This window comes from Sceloporus undulatus, chromosome 9, assembly GCF_019175285.1.
Source record: "Sceloporus undulatus isolate JIND9_A2432 ecotype Alabama chromosome 9, SceUnd_v1.1, whole genome shotgun sequence".
Taxonomy (NCBI): Eukaryota; Metazoa; Chordata; class Lepidosauria; order Squamata; family Phrynosomatidae; genus Sceloporus; species Sceloporus undulatus.
The window spans coordinates 13,955,521-13,977,761 of record NC_056530.1 but is presented as its reverse complement, the minus strand read 5'-3'; the positions used below and the strand labels follow the sequence as shown (position 1 = coordinate 13,977,761).

Here is a 22,241-nt window from a genome sequence, read left to right as displayed (position 1 = left end):
CACACTCTTGGCACCGCTGACTTCCGGTTTCCTTTCGAAAGCCTCTGGATGGAAGCCGCGGCCCGTGGACCGGAAGTGTCTCTATAGCAACGCTCTCCCTGTGACGCCCCTCCCCCCTCCCGCCGCCATTTGACTGGAATCCGCCGGAAGTGGAGCTCGGAGGAGGAGGAGGAGTTGGGCGGGGCTTGCTCTGCGTGTCAAAGGTCAGTAAATATTGGTGACGTCAGGCGGCCAAGATGGCGGAGGGGTGAGCCTGGCTGGGAGAGAGCGAGGGGTGGCTCCCTGAGGAGAAGGAAGGGCAGAAGGGGAAGGGGAAGGGAAGGAGGGCGCTTGTGGCCGGGGAAGGGGCTAGGAGCCCGGAGCAAGCGTGCCTCTGGGCATGGGAAGAGCGCCTCTGCTCTGGCGCAGGCCTGGGTTCCCAAAGGAAGGCTCCAGGGGAGGAGGAGGATGGGAGGAGAGGGAGAAGGGCTGGGAAGAAGAAGAGGGAAGGGAAGGGGTTGTGGTTAACTGCCATTGCAGGCTTCATTTAGAACCAGAGGCAGGGAGACTGGCTTAAAATGGAGATCCATACAATCATCGTGTTGGAAGGGACCCCAAGAAGGGCCCTGACCCAGTCCAGTCATCCATTCTGCCACGCAGGAATACAGAGGGTCTTGGGAGAGAGCCCTAAGGGCCCTCTAGCCCAAGCCCCTTCATCTGCCATGCAGGAACTCTCAATCAAAGCATCCCTTTGACAGAGGGCCATCCAGCCTCTGCTTCAAGACAGCCTCCAAAGGAGGGGATTCCATCACACTCCAAGGCAGAAGTGTCTTCCACTGTCAAGCAGCCCTTACTCTTTCTTAATATTGAGTTGGAGCCTCTTTTCCTGTTGCTGGCATCCATTGAGACTCCTTGCCCTGTTCTCTGGAGCAGCAGAAAACAAGCTCACTCCCTCCTGAATATGACCTCCCTTCCAGTATTTAAACAGGGCTGTCATATCACCCCTTAACCGTCTCTTCTCCAGGCTAAACATCCCCAGCTCCCTAAGCCTCTCTTCGTAGGGCTTCATGGTTTCCAGACCCTTCACCATTTTGGTCGAACCTCTTGTAGTTTGCATCCATTGCTCTGTTCTCTGGAGCAGCAGAAAAGAAGCTTGCTCCCTCTTCAATATGATCTCCCTTCAAATACTTAAACAGGGCTATCATATCACCTCTTAATCTTCTCTTCTCCAGGCTAAACATCCCCAGTTCTTTTAGTCATTCCTCATACGACATTTTTACTGTGCTCAAGAGCAGAGAATTATACTGCTGACATGTATTGGAAGGCAAGGGTTGTGGACTTAAGGTCTCTCGGGTCAAAAACCCTTTGCTCTGGAAAGCAACAGCCCTGAAGCGATCCCTGCCTCCGTTTTCTAACCCAAATAAAAGCAACACTAGCCATAGCAGAACATGTTATAAACCATCCTGGCTTCTTGTTAGGCTAAACTGTTGTTGGTGGCAGATGTCTTTGGCAATCTCAATCTCTCTCTCTTTCTCTCTCTGGGTATGTTCCACTTTTTTGCTCTCCATATGTTTCAAGAGGTTGGTGAGGAAGCTCCTGTGTGTTCTTGTTGGACAGACATTGGGTTGCAAATGGAACCGTAACCATTTGCCATGCAGCAACCCCCTGATGTGATCCTTTAAGTCAGTGATGGTCAACCTTTTAGAGGCCGAGTGCCCAAACTGCAACCTCAAAGCCACTTATTTATTGCAAAGTGCCGTGTCCCTCTGGCTTTCTAGTAACAGACTTTGAGCTGGGGCAATGGCACATGTGCCCACAGAGAGGGCTCTGAGTGCCACCTCTGGCACGCATGCCATAGGTTCGCCATCACTGCTTTAAGTAATTTGTAAAACCCTTGACAAGTAACGCTAATCATTGCTAAATAATAGTTAGACTGTTTCTTACATGTGGTGAACAAGAAGAATCTAGAATACCTAGGTATCAGATGTGTGCCATATGTTGCCTGTCAGGGGGAAGACGGAGCCAGTAAACTAGTTGTTTTTGGCCGACACCCCGACTAAATTATATGAGTTAAATATGGGTCACAGATGCTGTAATGATCCTATATGCCTTGGAGGCTGCGTGCTTTTAGAAGCAAGACTGGTTCTTCTATTCTTAACCTGCATTTTTTGGTCAGATACTGTCAATACTGCAGAAGGCTTGGGTTTGCCTTTTAAAGTTTTGACATCCATCCCAACTAATTTTGTACCACGTTCACTATGGCCCCATACAGACAGGCCAAAATAAAGCTGCTTCGGGTCACTTTGGAGGTATTCTGTTTAAATGATGCATGCGTCCTAAGAGGCCAGAAGCTGCACCAAAGCTGCGCTCCAATCTTTAGGGCTGGGCCGTGGCTTTAGCACGGTTTGCGGACTCTTAGGACGCGTGCATCATTTAAACAGCATACCTCCAAAGTGACCCGAAGCAGCTTTATTTTGGCCTGTCTGAATGGGGCCTATATGCGTATTATAACATGTATGCGTTTCTGTAGAACTAAATCAAATGTTAGTCCTACCCAGAGTTAGACCACTGAAATCAATTGAACCTATAACATAGGTATGATTAACAAGCTCCATTTATACATATCCTTGTATTTTGCTTTTATAGCTTTTTGTCATTGCTACCACAATTCTAGCTAATAGAGGCAAGTTCTATTGAGTTGAACTACACTTATTCCTTTTCCTGTCTAAGTGTGAGAATAAAGATTTTACCTAACTTATAGAAATAGTCCCCTTTTTCTTTTACTGTATATTATTATCTGAGGAAGAAATGTTAGCGTGTAGAAGAGAGAAAGAGGGAATAAGCAGTAGAAATTCAAGAGGGAAGGGAGGTACCCTGTTATCTCTGTCTTGCAGAGGTCCTTGAAAATGTTCTGTAAAGTGTGTTTCTAATGCCTGGGACTTTAAACTGTTCTGCTTCCAGCAGAAATAGATTAATCAAGGACGCAAGTGTAGTCTTGATTCTAAGGTCCTTCTGCATTTGCTGATGAAAGGAGAGTTCTTGAATCAGACTATGGCCCCATACAGACAGGCCAAAATAAAGCTGCTTCCGGTCACTTTGGAAGCATGCTGTTTCAACGGTGCATGCATACTAAGAGTCCAGAAGCTGTGCTGTAGTCCTTAGGACTGGATTGTGGCTTTGGCACGGCTTCTGGACTCTTAGTATGCATGCATCATTGAAACAGCATGCCTCCAAAGTGACCTGAAGCAGCTTTATTTTGGCCTGTCTGTATGGGGCCTATGGGAAGGATTCTGCAAATGTTCCCCAGAAGCAGAATCCACTGTTTTAGAGGACTTGTTGCAGTACATAGATGTTCATAACATACTCCTTGGCTCGTGTTTATGATGTAAAATTCCCACTTTCAGCTTCATATGTTTGTCCTGTAACAGGGAAGATGGAGGCTGGTGGAGGAGCTGGCTACAGCAAAGCCTTCAAACTGTCAAAGAGAAGGTGGGTAAACTTGCCTTTTTATCAAAACGGTGAACCAGGGAGTAGTTTCCAAAAAGTCACAGCTCAGTCATAGCAAACTGTGTGGACCTCCCGGCTCTATGAGCAAGTTGCTTCCAAGTGAGAATCTTCTCTCGGATGCGTCTTACTTTGGAACGCGGTTGCCTTCACTTTCTGAGCCCTCTTCTGAAATGAGCTGAAAGCATTGTTTTTGAATTCTTTTATTCCTGATTAGTAACTGCTTTTGCTAGCAGACTGTTCTCTGTGTATGTGTTTTGACAGTGGGCTGGGACAAAAATCCATACTTTAATGTTTGGCTTGGTGGCAAGAGATAACAACTTGTCCTGGCGTCCCCCTCCCCTTAAACCTAGATGACATTTCAAATTCTTGTTCAGTTGTGAGCTCACTTAAGTCATCTGTCTTCACATCTCACTTCCCCTACTATTAGAATAGAGGTAATTTAATAGCAAGGAGCTAATGTGACATAGTGGTTTGAGTGTTAAGACTATGACTAAGACCAAGCTTCGATTCCCCACTCAGCCATGAAGCCCACTGGGTGACTTTGGGCAAGTCACATGCCCTAAGCCCAGGGGAAGGCAATGGCAAACTTCCTCTGAAGAAAATCTTCCTAAGAAAACACCATGATAGGGTTGCCATAGGTCGGAAATGACTTGAAGGCACACAGCCACAATAAAATTTAATAGCAAGGGAAGTGATTTGTATAGATAGGTGACTTGAGTGAGTCATACCTCCACAGACTTGTTACGCAAACAAACAAGGTGATGATTGAGAATTGCATTGGTGCAATAATAGTGCAATCTTGCATGTTGATTTAAAATAAATCCCCATTGTGTCCAGTGAAGCTTATTCTTTAACTGGAAGGTATTTTGGGTTAGTGTACATCTTGTTACACATGAAGTCCAGCTAGTCAACTGAAACTAGCTGCCTATAACTGCAGAGTTAATGTGTGTGGGATTACTCTTCCATAGCAAAACGCTTATAGCTGCAACTGAAAGAAATGCAGTAGTATTTTTTTAGCGTGCATGTGTGTTGTTGCCATTTTCTTGCTCTTGAGTAGAGTTTGTGTCTCTGTTCTCTAAGAGTTGACATAGGAAACGTTTTATCACTTTTGAATGTGCCCTCAGTGCCACATGTAGAAGTCTTCAGGTGATTGAGAGCCAGCAGGCTGATTGATGTGGGCCTTCTTGATGGCCACACCCAATATGGATCAATATAAGCCTTTGGCGCCAGTGTTGTCTGAGCTACACTCCACCCTGTCCTGGGTTCACAAGTGCGTTTGGCTGACACAGGAATCTCAGTGTCCTCAACCATAACAATGAGCATTTTCTCCTCCCACTTTGCTGCAGTCCACAGAGGCCTTGGAGTTCATGAAGCGAGACCTGACAGAGTTTACACAGGTGGTCCAACATGACACAGCCTGCACCATTGCTGCCACCGCCAGCGTGGTCAAGGAGAAGCTGGCTGTGAGTGTGCCTCAGAAGCTAAAGTGGAGAGGGTCGGGGTGGGAAGGAAAGCATAGCAGGCATTAAAAACCTGGATGGTTTTTCTTTCCCCCATTGCCCAATATTTTAATTTTCTGCTGTTTTGGTACAGCACACTAGACTTGGGGTGTGTGTGTCTGGTTCCTTCTCTGCCTTTTCTGACTGCCTTCTTTATGTTTTTGAGAAGACGGAGAACTCCTCAGGTGCCACAGAAAAGATGAGGAAAGGGCTCTCCAACTTCCTGGGTGTCATCTCGGATACATTTGCACCTTCACCAGATAAGACCATCGACTGTGATGTCATAACGCTGATGGCCACCCCTTCAGGGACGACAGAATTGTACGACAGTGCCAAGGTGCCACCTCCACCCTCTTGTCCTGTCCCCTCTCCTAAACTGTTGCCTCTACCTGCTGTCAGCATCTCGTGCTCATACGCTTCTCCTTGTCTTCCAGGCTCGGCTATACAGCCTTCAGTCAGACCCAGCCACCTATTGCAATGAACCTGATGGTAAGCAGAGTAAAAGGAGACATGTGAAGGACTAAGGCTTTTGGGAAAGGGACTGAACCATCTGCATATTAATATGACCTGGGGATTATAAAAAAAAATGGTTAAAAGCCTTCCACCTCCTCTAGAGCAGGGGTTCCCAACCTTCCTTTAATACAGTTCCTCTTGTTGTGGTGACCCAAACCCATGAAATTATTTTTGTTGCTACTTCATAACTAATTAAATAGATGTTTTCCAATGGTCTTAGGTGACCCCCATGAAAGGGTCATTCGACCCCCAAAGGGGTCCCGACCCACAGGTTGGGAACCACTGCTCTAGAGGGTGTTCAGAAGCTTTTTGAAACTGTTTTAAAGAAAACCAGGGCAGAGATATGTGGCCCTCCAAAAAGTCTCTTGGGAGACTTACATGGGCCCCATGCCTCCCAGAGTTGCTCACCCTGGAATTAGAGAAAGTTGGTTTGTATCCTTCTGGGCTGTAGAAGCATGACCAAAAGCAGGTGGAGTTATGGATTGTGGCTTCATATGTAGTGTGGAGAAAGCATGGTTTGGCCAGGGCAGGTCCAGGTTTAGAAATCATGCTCAGCAATGAAATATCCTGGGTGGCCTTCAGCAAGCTGTGAATTGCAAAAGGCCCATAGGTATATGAAGAGACTGTCTCAAGTGAAAGCTGAGTTTCAGTTGTGCTGCCTCTGCTCTTCCTCCTCCTCCTCTTTCTTTCCTTTTCCTCCAGCCTTTCCCTCTCTCTTCTTCCTCCCCAACCTTCTGGCCTATATCTCCTGCCATCACAGCACTCTGCCCAGCTGGGGAGTTTATGGCAAAGCTTCTCCTGGCTTCCTATCTTGGCTCTTTCAAGGCCTAAAGAAGTGGTCTGCCTAGTCTTGCTCCCTGCTTTCCAGTCTTACATGGCTGAGCCACAGGTGCTAATCTTTCAACGCTAGAAGTCTACAGTCCTGGTGCTAAAAGGCTAAGATGGCGCCAGGACTGCAGAGGTGTGGGTGGACGCAGGAGAAGCCTCAGTGAAAAAACAGGACAAACCCAGTCCAACTACCCTGAATTCTCCTTTTTGTACTGTAGCCTAAAGCAGGGCAGGAACTATGAACACAGTATGGGAAGCTTGCTGTTGGAAACCTGCCTGTTAAACCTGTTCTTGGGATATTTGACTCTAAGCTTGGAGGAGGCAGTGTATGAACAGGGCAGAATTTCAAGAGTCAGCCTGGCCAGGTCTCGTCAAAACAGCCCATTTCCCCGGCTTCTCCCTCCATTCTCCCCAGTTGCTTTAGTGATGGACTTGAGTCATTTTTAATTAAGAAAGGATAAAGAGTTTTAAGTTCTTTGTTATAAAAAGATGTCCTCCAAAAATATGCCATGATGATAACATGACCATAGTTAATACTTCCATGACAATTTTGGAAGGAAGAAACTAGATGCAAGAGTTCAGATGCTAAACTCAGGGTAACCCAATCTGATTGATGATATATTTAAGATAAGCAATTTGTTTTTAGTATTGTCTCGACTGTATAGATGACTGACAAGAATTCACTATTGAAAAGTTTGGTGATTTCCATAAGGGCCCCTATTGTTCCTTATTTTGAACACTGGTCAGTACGACTCCGAGGCCTAAAACCAGTTGTTAGTCTTAAATAGAGTAGACCCACTGCATTGGTGGAATTTACCAAGCTCCCTTTGATTCAGCAGATCTGCTGTAGTCAGGATGATCAAATGGTTTTAGGACTGTGTTTATCAGGCCTCACCCAGATAACAAACCTCTTGAATCATTGACCTGAGCCTCTTACATTCCTGTCATCAAAGGCCATCACTCTACAGTTAAGTCTCTAAAAAGTGCATGTTGCTTTATTTACATTGTCAGTGCAGCTTTATCTTGCAACCAGGACTCTGGCAGGAATCCATGCTGTTTAATCACAGAGAACAGAACAGACTTTGCAGAAAAGCAAATAAATGTACATATAATTGTAAAATAATGTTACTGTTGGAGGTTATGTAGTCCAATCCCTGACAATGAAGTAATCCCCACCCAAAGCAGTGCCTATCTAATGAAGGAGAGTCCACTGTCTTCTGAGGTACTTTGTTCTGCTCCTGAGGAGTGTCAGGCTTTTCTTTCTGATGCTGAGTTGAAATCTCCTTTCTTTTCCTTTGCCTCCATTGTTTTGGATCCTATTTTCTGAGATGGCAGTGACCAAGCATGCTCAGATGTTCAGATATTTGAAGTTGGCTATCATATCACCTTTCAAGAGGATTCATAATTTTTACCACCACTATGGCTGACTGCAAGCCTGCTTTGGACTACCAGGGCTGTTTTTGTTGTGTTCTTGCCCATTTTCCAAGCTCATGCTGGCCATTTGTTTCTTATCCCTTGTGGTTTGGTGGCCTTATTTCTGTCTTCTCCATCCCTTCCTTTGAAGGACCCTCTCAGCTCTTTGAGACCTGGCTTTCACAGTTCAGCCTAGAGGAGAAGAAGGGGGAGATCTCGGACTTGCTGGTGAACAGCCCTTCCATTCGTTCCCTCTACTCCAAGATGGTAAGGAGGGCTAGTCTCTTGATCTCTGTGGGCTTTTTTTCTCACGCTAGTTATTCTAGGGTAGTCACTTCAGAACATTCTCCATAGGAGGATGACATTCTCTGTTTGGAAGGAAGAGACATGACTGCTAATTTAATGTTCTGTTCAGAATGTGGGGTAACCAGAAGTCCACTGCAAACCTATGGAATGTTTTCACCAACAGGAGACAGACTGCTCCAGATTTTTTCAAGGAAGTAATAGATTCTGTGGGGCAGACCTCTGATCTGGAGGCTTTCTATTCTTAAGAATTTTTGGAGCAGTTGATCCTGCTGAGGTCATTCTCCCCCACCCTCTTCATCGTCCCTAAGGCCTAAATGTTTTGGCCTAAAAATAGCTCATCACATGCACAGAAGCCTCCTGAAGGTGCAGATTTTTCATTTCAAAGTGATTTTTCCTGCTGCCACTAAGATGCTGGAAGCAGTTGTGTGGCTGTGTAGCTCTGTTCTACGTGTGTGTGTATCCACACTCATACACTCACGCATGCTCACAGGGCCATGCTACATGGTCAGTAGGATAAATGTCCCCCATCAAAATAGGTGGTGTTATGATGCACAGACACCTCATGCATTTGATTAGATGAACCTGTCAGGGTAGCAGGAATCTTATGTCCTTTCCTTACCTGAATCTGTGTTAAGAATCTGTGCTCTTCCCATGACCCCCCGTTCTTACATTTCCTTCTCATGATCCCAGGTTCCAGTGGCTGTGTCCCACTCAGAATTCTGGCAGCGCTACTTTTATAAGGTCCATCAGCTGGAGCAGGTGAGTTGACAGAGGCTCTTCAAGAGTGAGAGTAATACAGCAGCTGTCCTGCTTCTTTAGAAGCCCCGCAAGGAAGCCACGTGCTCCTTCCCCAGTCACAAGAGAAATCAACAGAGCAGCTTCTGACACCCATGCAAATTCCTTTCTACCCCAGGAGGAGGTCAGGAGAGAGGCCCTGAAGCAGCGAGCAGAACAGAGTGTTCACTCAGAGGAGCCTGGCTGGGAGGAGGAAGAAGGTAAGTAAGCTACAACCACTTCCTGAAGGCAGCACATCTCTGGGTTCTATGGACCCTTATGAATCTATCCATTGGGGGTTTCAGGGCAGAAAAGACCCTTGCCTCTAGTGAGCTGTCTGTCTCACCTTAAGGGAGAGGTACCCAGAGCAAGGCCTCAGATAATAAGAAAAATTCTGAACAAAAGGGTATTTTCTTGTTTTTTCTCAAGGCCATAACCCCCCCCCCCCCGGGAAAAATGAAAAAAACATTTTGGGGTATGTGTGTTCTAGATGGTCAATAAAATATTTAGAGCAAGGTGTTTTTATATTCACTTCTCCTTCATTATTTCTAAAAACTAATGTAGTAGGAAGACTTTTCAGTGGGAGTGTGTGCAACATCTCACATGATTGCAATTCCTGGTCTTGATTTCATTTTCACAGTCCTTTTGTGCTCAGACATAACACATAAAAGAGCACTCTGGTGACACAAATGTAAAAAGCAACTTGCTGAAGAACAGGGAAATCCCTGAAGAGAGTCGGTAGCTTTCTAATGCTTTGCAGAAAAAAATGTTTGTATCTGATCTTCTTGTATTGGGTGGGGGAAGAATGGTGCCTGTTTATTAATGTCATTAGTGCAACACCTTTTGTCTCTTCCCTCTCATGCATCAGAGGAGTTTGTCGGCTCATCGTCTTGCCATCCCCACATCCCCTTGCAGTCTACCCCAGAAGTGAAGCTGCCTCCTGCCACCACTGCCACAGCAGTGGTGATGCCAACCCTGGAGGCATCTGCGGAAAGCTGGGCCATGCTCAGCCCCACCCCAGCTGAGGCTACACCATCAGAAAGCAGCGAGAGCATATCCTTCATGACTCAGATTACAAACCCAGCTGCTGCAGTGCCCATCGTACCTTTACAGACTGGAGTCCAGCTCTCTGGGGCAGGAGACCTCTCCTCGAGGCTGCAGGAAGCCACTACAGAACAGCAAGCCCCGCTGCCCAAGCCAGCTGAGCCCACACAACCTCCCTCGGTGCCTCAGGAGGGAAAGCCTTCACCAGAGCATCAGCCCAAGGAGGCAGGGGAAGGCAAACAGGCAAGCCGGACAGAAGGTCCTCGAGAGGATGGGCCAATGGATCTGCGCCTCTTTGAACTCAACTCAGACAGTGGGAAGTCCACTCCCTCCAACAACGGGAAGAAAGGTGGGCGGCTTGGATACAGTAAGATGGGTCATACTATACACACACACACCCCTATGCCAGTCTGGCCTTCTGTGTTTGGGTGGGTAGGTGGGAAGGGAGAGTCCTGATTTATTTTATTTCTCCCAACATTGAGACATAAGGCAGCTAGACAACGAGCCTGCTCTAGTGAGGGGAGACCCATTGTGGTGTAATGGTTTGAGCCTTGGACTACAGCTCTGGAGACCAGGTTTTGAATCCCTGCTCAGTCATGGAAACCAGATGAGTGAGCTTGAGTGAATCACGTTCTCTCAGCCTCAAAAGAAGGCAAGGGCAAACCCCTTCTGAACAAATCTTGCCAAGAAAATCCCCTGATAGGTCCACCTTAGGGACTCCATAAGTTAGAAACAAGTCAAAGGTACACAACAACAGTTGCTAAAGCACTGGAGCTCTGGCTGTGAATTTCGCAGCAGCCTCTGGAAAGCTTTGAGAAAGGGGGGCCCTGCATTGTTGTTCTTCCTCTTTCAGGCTCGAGCACAGATGTCAGCGAGGACTGGGAGAAGGACTTTGATCTGGACATGACTGAAGAGGAGGTACAGCTGGCCCTTTCCAAGGTGGACGTCTCCGGGGAGGTGAGTCCTTGCAGTGATGCAATGTAGCTAGAGGAGGACAGACCTTCTCTTAGCTTCTTGTGTTTTGTTTTATAAATCATTCTGAAAGAAACCAAAACCAGTGTGGAAGATGGAGCAAGCTTGTTTACTGCTGCTCCAGAGATTAAGGCACAAACAAATGTATTCAAATTAAAGGAAAAGAGATTCCACCTAAACCTTAGGAAGAACCTGTTGAAAAGAGAAGGTCCTTTCTTGGGTGCTTCCCCAAAATGTATTTAGAAGTGTGAAATGATTTGTTTCACTTCTTTGTTCCATTCTCAATTCACTGCAAGCTTGCTTTGGAAGTTTGGAATCGATTATTAACAACTAGATTAATAAATAGAAGCTTCAGTTGATTTACTAAGGAAAACGGGGTTGTTGGTTTTTTTAGTGGTGAAATTGAACATTTACAACACAATATTTTGTTTTGGAAACTGATTTTAGTCCTCCCGCCCAAAAACCCTTTGTTACTTTGAATATAGTGGGCAAGAAAAATGCCATATTTATTTTTAACACTGGATGTTGCTTTTGGGCACTATTTATTTTCAATCAATACCAATTGGTGGTATGCGAGTGTATTAAAACTGAATTGTTAAATGGTTAATAAGTAGTTGTCAACCAACTAAAATCCAGTCAATTCCTTACATATGGAACTTGCATCTCCCGGTAGTTTGAACCATGTGTCTAAACCTGGGACCCAAAAATCCCAGAATGGGATCCTGGTTTTAATAGTAAGCCCTGGTGGCGCAGTGGTTAAACGCCTGTACTGCAGCCATTCACTCAAAACCATAAGGTTGCGAGTTCAATACCAGCAAAAGGGCTTCAGCTTGACTCAGGCTTGCATCCTTCTGACGTCACTAAAATGAGTACCCAGCTTGTTGGGGGCAATTAGCTTACAGTTGTAAACCGCTTAGACGCTGTTAGTTCAGTATGAAGTGGTATATACAGTAAATGAAGCTGTTTGTTTGGACAATTTCAACAGGAAAGAGGAAACCCTTAAAGTAAACAAGGTTTGGCTATCAGTCCTGAAAAATAGCAAGATGAAGACTCAGCAAATGCAAATGAGAAATCTCCCAGGGTCAGGAGTTTCCCAGCAGACAATGAACACTAATCAAGCAGACACTAATCCTCTTTTGCAGACCCTCACAACCTGAGGACTGCCATTAGCAACCAACAATACATATGCAAATCACTCCTGCTTTCCAGGTCACACAATATATATACCCAACTCCTTTCCAGGCAAGCATCCCTGTAGATGCCAGCCACAGATGCTGGCGAAACGGCAGGAAGAAACTCTTCTAGAACATGACCACATAGCCTGAAAAACCCACAAAAAATTATGTTTGTAATTTAGAATTGTGAAGTGAATCAGTTGACTGATGAACTGAGTTTGGAGTGCAACTCCTGAAAGTGCCTCTTTTCAATAGTGTAACTAAAGGTAACATCATATTTTTTGTCTCTCTCTCTCTTTCTCCACTCATCCCTCACAGCTGGATGATGAAGAGTGGGAAGACTGGGAATAACAGCCAGGCCGTCGCTTCCCACACAATGCATCCCAGCCTCTTTCCCCGGCGCCCCCCGCACCCCCTCCACACCATCCAATGTGAATTAAATCACAGAGCAACCGGTTCCTTTTTCCCTGTGTACATGTGTGTTCCGGGCTGGCTGCATCTCATCTCTGCTCACATCCTTCTGGGAAAACTTGGACCACAACACTCGGATCCTGATGGTAGCCGGCATCTCATATGGGGGGCTGAGGCACGACGGTAGGCGGGAAAGGGACTTGGCCTTAGCTGCATCTTTCCCTTAGAACCAATGCCCATTCCTACCACCCCTCGGACTAATAATTCTTTCAGAGCTGCTGCTCCTGTGTGGATTTCTCTTACTCCACTTTGTTCCCCTTCTTTCTTTCTCATTATCTCTCTTTTTAAACCCTGAGATGAATTTCAGTTGGTGGTGGTTTGGATTGAAGTGTGGAAGCAACTGTCCCTGGATTTGACTGGACTTTACCGAATTGTTAGGCTTATCCTGCCTGCCACTGTCTAAATGGGCAGCTTGCTAGCTGTGCCGCCTTCTGTGTGACTATTTCATGAAACTCAGCGAGCTTCTAGTGATTCCCAGAGCCAGGCCCCCTCTATCTATTATGGAGAATGCAGATCCTAAGGAGAGAGCCTCTAGTATGGTGTCTGGCAGCCTTTCCTGGTCTCCTCTACTCCCCAAGACCTTCACACTATGTGACTGGAACCCAAAGTCTCCCAGGGTTTGAACAGTCCACCCACCCACACTATTTAAGCTGCCCCTTTTCTCTGCTCTCCAAGGAATTGAAGCACTTTTAAAAAATAATTAAAGTTCTTGTGCTGAATCCTTTCTGAAGCATGCTGCCCCACGGTGGGAGTGTTTCCCACACAAGCTCTGTTCCAACAAATGGGGGTTTGTGCAGGAGATGTTCCTCTTGGGTTGTGCCAGCAGTCTTTGGAGGAGGCCTCTTTCAAAAGGGCTGCTTGTGAGTGGCAGCTTCCTTGGGGCAGCCATTCTATGGCACTAGTTCCCCTCCACAGAAGACCACTAGCATCTGTTTGCCTTGAAGGATCAGCATTTGCCAAAGCCTTGTGTCCCATATCTGTTCCCTTGTGCTAATAGCATCTGTCAAACATCTCATTGAAACTGTCCGAGAGCCTGTCTTGGCCATAGCCTAATGTTTTAAGGGTTTTTTTTAATGGGTGTCATCCCTTTTTTGGGTGAGTGTATTTCCCTTTTTTTCTTTTGCCTCCCTCTCAAGATGTGGCCATGCCACAGTCAGCTGAGTGGAAGAGTGTGTTACTGCTATAGCAGCTCTGGCCTATGATCTGATTAGCTGTAATGATGCTTTTTCAAAATGGGTCCAAACTGCAGGCTAATTAACCCTGGGATGAATTGTGTGCCCTGTTGAAATGAATAGGAGCTGATTTAAATCCATAAAAGTGCAGCATCTCTCTGCTACCTGTTGTACTAGCAGAAGACATGCTCGCACTCCTTCCTGATGAGGTAAGGTGCTTGTCTTTCCTGACTTAGGGCAGGTTCCTACCAGAGGCTGTTGTTGAGCCTCTGTGAGATTGGAAGTATCTGAGTAACAGTACTGTAGCAGGTGTTGGTTCTTCCGAGAGCTGCTACTTGTCACCCACAGTGAGCTCCTTTCCCCTCTTCTTAGTGTCTCTGCTCACTCCTTCACCTGTTCAACAGTGCCTGGCTTCCAGAGAATAAGGAGATCATTGCTGCTAATTTAATTCTTCTGTGCAAGAAGCAGCCAAGTGTTGTCCAAAGGAAAGTAGGCATGAGTAGAAGCACTAGACAGTGGCTGGCACAAAGCTGTCCATGAGCCATTGTCAGCATCAACAGACACTACAGTCACATGGAGGCTCTTGAGCATGTGGAGAGTTCATTATAGGCTTCTGTATCAAATGGACTATAAAAATTAATTCACCTAACATGGGAATCGGCTCTAAAAACAGAATAATTCAAGGGAAAGGGAATTTCTAGGTCTTTAAAGTAGTTTGAGCTATAATATGTGGTGTAGGCTTTTTTGGCTGGGCCAGCCTGTGGGTTATAATTTGTTTAACTTGTAATCTGGAGATCAGGAGGCCTCTGGGCTCAGTCCCTGACACCTCCACCTCTATTTGCCAGTTTAAAGACAGATCATGTAACAGGTAATAGGAAAGGGCTTTCTGTAGCTTGGACTGTGGATTCCTCGATCATGAAGTTGGAAAAGGCCTCATGGGCCATGGAGTCCAATCCCCCGGTCAGTGTCAGATCTCCAGCTAGAGCATCCCCAGCAGGGAGCTATCCAATCTCTTTTTGAAGATGTCCAGAAAAGGAAACCCTGCCACTGCTCTAGGCGACTGGTTCAATTGCCGAACCTCTCTTCTGTGACCTAGAACAGCAGCCAGAGTCAAGGTGGAGAGATAGAAAAGTGTTTTAAGTGCACAATGGTCTCTCACTGTTCACAACTGGGCTTGAAACATCAAGGAGGTACCTGCCTGTTGCAAGTACCAGCTCCACTACATTCCTGAGGAAGCTGATCTTTGGCTGTGTTGTGACGACCTACACAAGGGCCCACAGAACCTTCTTGGGAGATCACAAAGCAAACTGTGTTCCAGGTGTTTCCCTTCCCCTGGTTAAAGGCTAAGTCTAAGAGGATCCAGCAGGAGATCCTAGTGTTTGAAGTTATAAGCATAAACAGACTGATATGCATGAGGCCTCAGAACCAGACTTGGGAGAAGCAGCATCAGCCCCAAATAACTATAGCTAAGGCCTTGTGTATCTAGTGATGACCAGGATGGGGCTGGACCTGGTAGCCTAGAGCCACGTTCCTTTTCCAGGTGGTGGCTCCCCAGGAAGGGGATCACAGACTCCTGAGACTGAGAAGGATCCTGGGGGCTCTTATTTCATCATAATCCTCCATAGATAATCCCCCCTCCCTTTCTTCCCTTGGTTGTGCAATATCTTTTCATTTTTAAATTATACTGCATCTCCCTGGACTATTTTTGAAACTGGGGTGACCAAGTGACTCTTAACAGCTGTTAGTTTTGTAATGATGACTTTCTCGAACCTTTTACAGACTTGCCGTTAACAGCGATTAAAGGAGTTCTGCAGAAATGACCTTCTGGTGTCTGCCTCGTGACTCTGTCCTGTCTCCAGCCCAGGATGCTGTTGTACAAATACATAAACTAGTAGTCCTAGTGCTGGAGTTTGCTTGGAGGATATCATGGGTGGGGAGAGAGAAGAGCTGTGCTACCCAATGCAGGGCAGTGTCAAGGGTAGAGAAGGAGATGGTAAGGTAGCAATGGAGTCCTACCTGGCTACTTTAGCTGCTCCTTCCCTTGCCTAGTCCTTAGCCAGTGCTTGCTTTGTGGCTGCCAGGGCTCTAGGAGTTCACGCCTTCCCTTTATTCGCATGGGAATGCTCCTTGCTGGTAGCCAGAGCCATCACAAGGACTCATACAGTGCATCTCTCAGTGATGGAGGGTGGACCATCGGTCAGAGGAGAAGCTACTCTTTATATGCCTGAACCTCCAAGTTCCACCTGGATTGCCACAATTTAAAAGGCTTTAGTGCTGCAGGGTTTGGAAAGGCCTCACTTGAGAGCTGGGGCGGGGGGTGTTGAGTAATCCTGTTGCTCCAGGTTTTCATGGCCGACAACTCCCACAGCCAGTGGAGATGGATTATGGAGGTTGCGGTGAAAAACTTCTGGAGGGCCATGGTTTACTCACTGCTGTTTTGCATGTGTTTGGAGTATGGACCAGACAGACCAATACTCTGACTTCATATAAATTGACTTGGTATAAGTCAACTTGGTATAATCTGACTTGGTGTAAAGCAACTTTTTTGAAAAGGCAAGGAGAGCAAGTCGAGTGTAGCACCCATTTTAAAAAAAAATTAAGACATGGCTAGGAAAGGCCTGGCACTTTGTGAAAATCATCTTTGAATTCTTTTGGATTGTTCCTTAAATACAGCTGCATGTGAGAAAGCGTGCAAGCGTGGCAAGGAGAGCCAAACCTATCTTTTTAGGCTTGGTGTTATTTCAAAATAGTTAGCTTTCTGCACTCCAGGCAACTGTGAACTCCCCAGAGAACATGCAAAATGCCCGTGAAGTGATTCTTCCATCTCCTCCCCCCAATCCCACGGACGCATGGCAAGATGGGCGTAAGGAGAGACCAGAAACGGAGCATCCCATTAAAATATATGTGAGCATTTTGGAAACAGCCTGTCCCCTTTTTTATTAGGGGAGGGGTTTTGTCATGGTCCTTTCCCCTCAGGAGTTGGCCAGCCACGGGTGCCAACTCACTTCTTCGATGGAAGGCCTGAGGATCATGTCCGGCTCCAACAGGCTTTTGAGGAGGTCTTGGCATTCCTCGGAAATCCCCAAGTGTCCTGGGATGGAGACCCCTTTTTGTTGGTGGCAGAGCATCTTTGGAATGTCTGTGTCGTCGAAGGGCAGGTTGGCGCAGAGCATGACGTACAGCACTACGCCCATGCTCCAAATGTCCCCCTTCCGGCTGTCGTGGGGCACCCCCTGCAACACTTCAGGGGCGGCGTAGGCTGTGCTTCCACAAAACGTCTGGCTCAGCTCCTTCCGGTTCTTGGGGAGTAGCTTCGCAAAGCCAAAGTCAGTCAGTTTCAGGTTGAAGCCCTGAAGCAGGGCATTCTCGCATTTCAGGTCACGGTGCGCCACGCCACAGCCGTGGCAGTAGCGGATGGCCTCCACCAGCTGAAGAAAGAGGGCTTTGGCGCGGCTTTCAGGCAGCGGCCCTCCTTGCAGGACGCAGTCAAAGACGTCACCGTCCTCAGCCAACTCCATCACCAGGTAGATCTTCCCGTCCGTCGACTCCAGCATCTCGTACACCCGGATGATGTTCTTGTGGTCCAGGCGCTTGACGATCTGGAGTTCCCTGGGCAGGAATCTCTCAATAAACTCTGAGGAGGAGAAGGACGGAGTTAGCTGAGATGCTCATTGACTTACTCCAGGGGCAGGGGGTGGCTCTCATGCAGCATGAGTTGTTGCTGTGTGCCATCAAGTCATTTCTGACTTACGGCGGCCCTAGGGCAAACCTACTACAGGGTTTTCTGCGGCTGAGAGTGTGTGACTCACCCAGTGATTTTTCATGGCTAAGCAAGGCATTGGACCCTCATCTCCAGAGCCATAGTCTAATGCTCATATCTTTAGATTTTAGTTTGAACTTAATTCTGCATTAAAGCATAATGGTCAATGCATTAATGCGCAGTAGTTAAGTGTCTGTACAGCAGCCACTCAAACGGCAAGGATGCGAGTTCAGTACCAACCAAGAGCTCAAGCTCAACTCAGGCTTGCATCCTTCCGAGGAGGTTGCTAAAACGAGTCCCCACCTTGTTGGGGACAATTAGCTTACACATTGTAAACCACTTATGGAGTGCTTAAGTGTACTGATAAGTGGTATCAAAATGTACTTGCTATTGCTATTAATGGGGCCTTACTCTTTGCTCAACAGGTTCGGCACCTTGGATAGCTGACATTTAAAGTTCAAGTAACACCCAGAGTTGCTAAGCTGCCCACTGAAGTGTGAGTCTCCATCTCACGCTCATTTAATTTTATTCAAATCCCATTTCCTTCCCAAAAGAATGAGATTGAAGGAATAGGAATACTTAAATAGGACAAATGTAGCTGAAAGTGAGCATCAGCAAAAGGTGGAAGCCCTACCTGGTGCTGAATGTACCTGTTGAAGCATCATCTGAATGTGCTCTAAGACAGCCTCTTCCAGGGATTCTGAGAGCTGAAGTGCAAAACCTTGGAGGATCAGAGCTCTCTAGCAGAGAAATCAAAGTCCTTCACTCCACTACAAAGCCAGGACGGAGCCCAGCACCCCTAGGAAATGTTTGGTTAACGCTTGCACCCCTACAAAACTAATACCATATATGACGAAGTCTAATTTCTAACGTTTAAACCTCAGATCGAACCACATATAATACTGCAGGCGAACAAACTGAACTTGTTAAAAAAAAATAAACTATTAACTCAGTGCAATCTAAACTGAGCATTTAGGTTCTAATCAGGAAATGCTATTGCAAATTGTAAAATTCTCCCCCTTAGCTTAAATGAGCATTGAGGCTACTATCTATACAATGCAACCACATACTGCCACTTCTCAAGGCACACTAGGAGTGGGCTGAGTGGTGACTTGTGACTTTTTACTCAATGATATATACTACTCTTTGTTGCACCCTCTGCAATTTCATCTCGCACCCCTTGGGAGTGTCGGCTCCCCATTTTGGGAGCTCCTGTTCTTGAGCAAACCAATGAAACCGCAACAGTCCCAGTGAGATGGCTGCAATGTGGGCCAAAAGCAATGCTTTTCCAATGCGAAGGCATGCATTTGCCAAAGAAACGTCTGCAGTGGAAGAGCTTAACCCCCTAACACACATATACATACATACATCCCACCACCTGGAAACATACTCCATGTTGGACATTATCTCCTAGAGAGGTGCTACATTGAGCCTCATCAGTCTCCTCCTTGACAGTCCCCTCCATGTCTTACCTTCTGGTCCTCCCATTTTGTCTATAATCTTCACAGCCACTTTCCGTTGGTGTTTTTTCGAAAAGGCTTCCTTGACCTTGGAGTATGTTCCTTCTCCGATGGTTTTGCCCACTTGGTAACCATGGGAGAGTAGGAACTCCTCCATCGTGCTTTTCACCTGCTCCTCCGTCATTCTCAGGACATCACGTCATCACCACGTCTATACATCGCCGTCCGGTTCCTTCCAGACCAGGGTCTGCATTGGATGCAGCCCAGGACGCTAGATCATTTTATTACCTGCCCAGACAAAGTCCTGTGATGAGGGGGTGGACCTGAGGTGGGACATCTTGAAACTTGAAGCCTCCATTGTGATGCAACCTTGTGTTACCCATGCACCACTGGAGGTTGTCGTCTGGCACCAATGGGAGGAGGGCAGGCATCTTCCCTAACCAGGACAAGTAGGGCTCCAGCCTCCAGGCGCTCGCCAGTGCTCTCCGGCCAGGGCATGGGTTAACCTGCCAGGAGGCCCAAAGCTTGGAGGCCTTGCATAAGACATTATTGGTAGCCTAGGTAGGGCTGTTAGTTGTCAGTGTTGGACATGGAGAGTTAAGTTAGTATGTTGTTGACCCCCACCATGGAAATCTGTTGGCTTGAAACTCTTTGGCAGGGTTTGGGTCTCGCTACATCAGGCTAAGAGTAAGTATCCTATTCCCTTCCATTCTCCTTTTTCTATTTATGGCAGCGGTTCTCAGCCTGTGGGTCTTGACTCCTTTGGGAGTCGAACAACCCTTTCACAAGGGTCGCCTAAGACCATCGGAAAACATATATTTCCAATGGTCTTATGTACCGAGACACTGCAATTTTATGGTTGGGGGTCACCACAACATGAGGAACTGTATTAAAGGGTTGCGGCATTAGGAAGGTTGAGAACCACTGATTTAGGGAGAGAATATCTAGGGTCGACACTGAAAACTGGAGATGGCTCCTATGCCATTGTTATGTGCTTTCCAGTCATTTCTGACTTATGGCAACCCTAAGGCAACTTGGTAATGGGGTATTCTTGGCAAGATTTGTTTGTGTATGGGATTTGCCTTTGCCTTCCTCTGAGGCTGAGAGAGCGCAACCCAATGTGCCTCAGTGAGTTTTCATGGCATAGATTCAAATTCTGGTCTCCAGAGTCATAGGCCAACAACGCTCAAACCATTATGTCACACTGGCTGCTAGAGCTGCAAATACCTTTCTTTAAATTAAAAATCCCATGACTGGATGGAGTGGAACCATCTAAGTTAAAGTGGAATCATACCACCATAACTGTGTAGTGTGGAGATGCTCCAGAAAGCCTTTTGGCTCCACTTTCTGCCTCCCAACCCAAAGTACCACAAAGTAATTCAGATAAGGGCATGATGGGACATATCACTCCAACGTTGTTAGCTGCCAATAACCAAAGGTTTGTTGACTTTGCTAACAAAGGATGGTGCTCAATCTGCCATGGCCAGTAAACCTCACAAAAGTACATTTTGGTTTAGTCAGCCATATATTATAAACCTCCATGGGGCAAGATTTGTTCACAGGGGGTTTGTCCAGCTCCTGGTTTGTGTTCATATCATCCTGTCCTGTAGGCAATGACTATCACTAGCTGCGTAAAGTCAGTTTTCTTTTTAAAACAACCAATGTAGATATAATTCATGACTGTATGAACTTGTGTGTCCTCTCTCAGCTATCTTCAATAAGCTAAAAGGTTGCAAAAGTTTATGGAAATCAATAGCAGGAAGACAGTCAATTCTCAGTCATGGAGCACCATTTTGTTGTCTGATTTCAGGCTGGGTTGGCAATTTTGCAGCACTCCAAATGTTGCTGGACTGCATCTCCCAGCAGCTATAGCCAAGAGTGAGGAGTGCTGGGAGCTGCAGTCCAAAAACAAGGCCTGGAAGGCTGCCTGATTCCTGCCCTTGGTTTCACATGATCATAGATGTTGGTATGTTCCTGACAGATTAATTGGATGCCACCTTCATACATGACAGCAAAACGTTTCACTTGAAGCCAACATTCATGATGCTGAGTATCTTAACTCCAGGTTTAAACGTTTAGGATGATTTGGCATCCAGAAACAAACGTGTATTATTTAAGTATTTCTTGCAAGGATTCTCCAACGTCTTCATTACAGATTGGAAACATAGAAAACATACATTAATTGTAGCCAGGAGTCTAACTACAAAACAAAACAAGACAAAATGAGTTCATTGCCCGTCCAATGAAAATTCTCTCCCCTAAATCAATTTTTCCCCTAGTTCCCAAATTCCTAGCCTTGCAAGAGTGTGAGATACTGAAATTATTCCCCCCTACGACTCTATTTTTAAATACTCAAAGTTTGAAGTGACTGCAATGCTAGAAATTTGGGAATTAGGAGAGAAAAAAATTATGGGGGTGCAGAATTGTTATTGGGAGGGCAGTGCCCTCATTTTGTCTCACTCACACACCTCAACAATATCCCTGTCCTGTATTTTAGCTTAAGCCAAACCCATTCTTAACTCTTAAGGGGTGCCTGGTGGTTCTTGATCTAACCAAGAGGTGGGCAACCGCAGCAGATCCAGGGGTCAATTTTTTTGCCTTGGACCATGGTTTGTCTGTACCCCATGAGTTTCCAAAACCAACCAACCAACCAGAAGTGATTGTAAGCTCACTTCCAGTTTTGAAAAATGGTGCGGGGAACTCATGTAACTCTATTTAAAATGCATGTTATTCTTCTGGGAGGAAATCCATCCTTTTTGTGGTGTAGAGAAAGGAAAGTCTGGACAGGTCAAGGGTCCTTAAAAGAGCCTGGTGGTCTGCATGTGGCCCCAGGACTTCATATTGCACAGCCCAAAGTGCAACAAATGCCCTGTGTTTAAGTCAGGGGTAGGAACTGTGTAGCCCTCCTAGTCTTATTGGATTGCAAAGGTCCCTAAGGCAGCACTGGGGATAGTAAGGATGGGGGTTAGTTGACGTCCATCAGGGTCTGAAGGGTCACATACTGTAATTCCTATCTCCTGACCCAAATCTGCAATGATGTCTTAGCCTCTGTTGAGCAGTGTATGTTTTTGCACATGGGAGACAAAGCTACTGCCAAGCATCACTTTGGTGGTGGGTTTCCAAACTACATATCCCAAGAAGAAGGAAGATGCTACTGAGGGGGAAATTGCTAGAAGCGGACATTCAGGGTAGAAATAGTGATGCCCACATAGCAAGCCTACTTAATAGTTATAGATATCTGGAACTGTTCTTTAAAACACTGGAAGGCACCAGCTTGCCCATGTCATGCCCTCCAACTGTCTCAGTTTGGCAGGGACAGTCCTGATCAATCCTCTGTCATACCGTTGTCTCAGTTCCTTTTAAAATGT

General features: G+C 46.3%; 2 protein-coding genes across 3 annotated transcripts; one reads left to right on the top strand and one right to left on the bottom strand.

The window, feature by feature from the left end:
* Nucleotides 1-207: 207 nt before the first annotated feature.
* BSDC1 (BSD domain containing 1) lies at nucleotides 208-15,473 on the top strand. 2 transcript variants are annotated; one of them, XM_042440335.1, is made up of 11 exons: nucleotides 208-247; nucleotides 3,408-3,468; nucleotides 4,833-4,949; nucleotides 5,155-5,322; nucleotides 5,420-5,474; nucleotides 7,891-8,006; nucleotides 8,736-8,804; nucleotides 8,959-9,040; nucleotides 9,688-10,212; nucleotides 10,717-10,820; nucleotides 12,329-15,473. In XM_042440335.1, exons 1-11 carry the CDS (start codon nucleotides 237-239, stop codon nucleotides 12,359-12,361), a joined length of 1,341 nt encoding a protein of 446 aa, XP_042296269.1. In that variant the 5' UTR covers nucleotides 208-236; the 3' UTR covers nucleotides 12,362-15,473. The 2 variants fall into 2 exon arrangements, with proteins under 2 accessions (XP_042296269.1, XP_042296268.1); XM_042440334.1 differs by having other exon boundaries at nucleotides 209-247; nucleotides 3,384-3,468.
* A 1,092-nt stretch (nucleotides 15,474-16,565) lies between these two features.
* TSSK3 (testis specific serine kinase 3) lies at nucleotides 16,566-19,172 on the bottom strand. The gene is made up of 2 exons (XM_042440625.1): nucleotides 18,886-19,172; nucleotides 16,566-17,287 (listed from the first exon to the last, which is right to left on the bottom strand). The coding sequence occupies exons 1-2, from the start codon at nucleotides 19,055-19,057 to the stop codon at nucleotides 16,626-16,628; spliced, it is 834 nt and encodes a 277-aa protein (XP_042296559.1). The 5' UTR covers nucleotides 19,058-19,172; the 3' UTR covers nucleotides 16,566-16,625.
* Between the last annotated feature and the right edge of the window lie 3,069 nt (nucleotides 19,173-22,241).

What these genes read in the sequence shown, in the direction of transcription:
- BSDC1 (XM_042440334.1), top strand. An exon ending in TTCAAACTGTCAAAGAGAAG is followed by an intron (nt 3,469 to 4,832) that starts GTGGGTAAACTT and finishes ACTTTGCTGCAG; the next exon opens with TCCACAGAGGCCTTGGAGTT. An exon ending in AGGTCCATCAGCTGGAGCAG is followed by an intron (nt 8,805 to 8,958) that starts GTGAGTTGACAG and finishes TTTCTACCCCAG; the next exon opens with GAGGAGGTCAGGAGAGAGGC.
- TSSK3 (XM_042440625.1), bottom strand. Translation starts at nt 19,057, where the DNA reads ATGACGGAGGAGCAGGTGAAAAGCACGATGGAGGAGTTCCTACTCTCC. An exon ending in CAAAATGGGAGGACCAGAAG is followed by an intron (nt 17,288 to 18,885) that starts GTAAGACATGGA and finishes TCTCCTCCTCAG; the next exon opens with AGTTTATTGAGAGATTCCTG.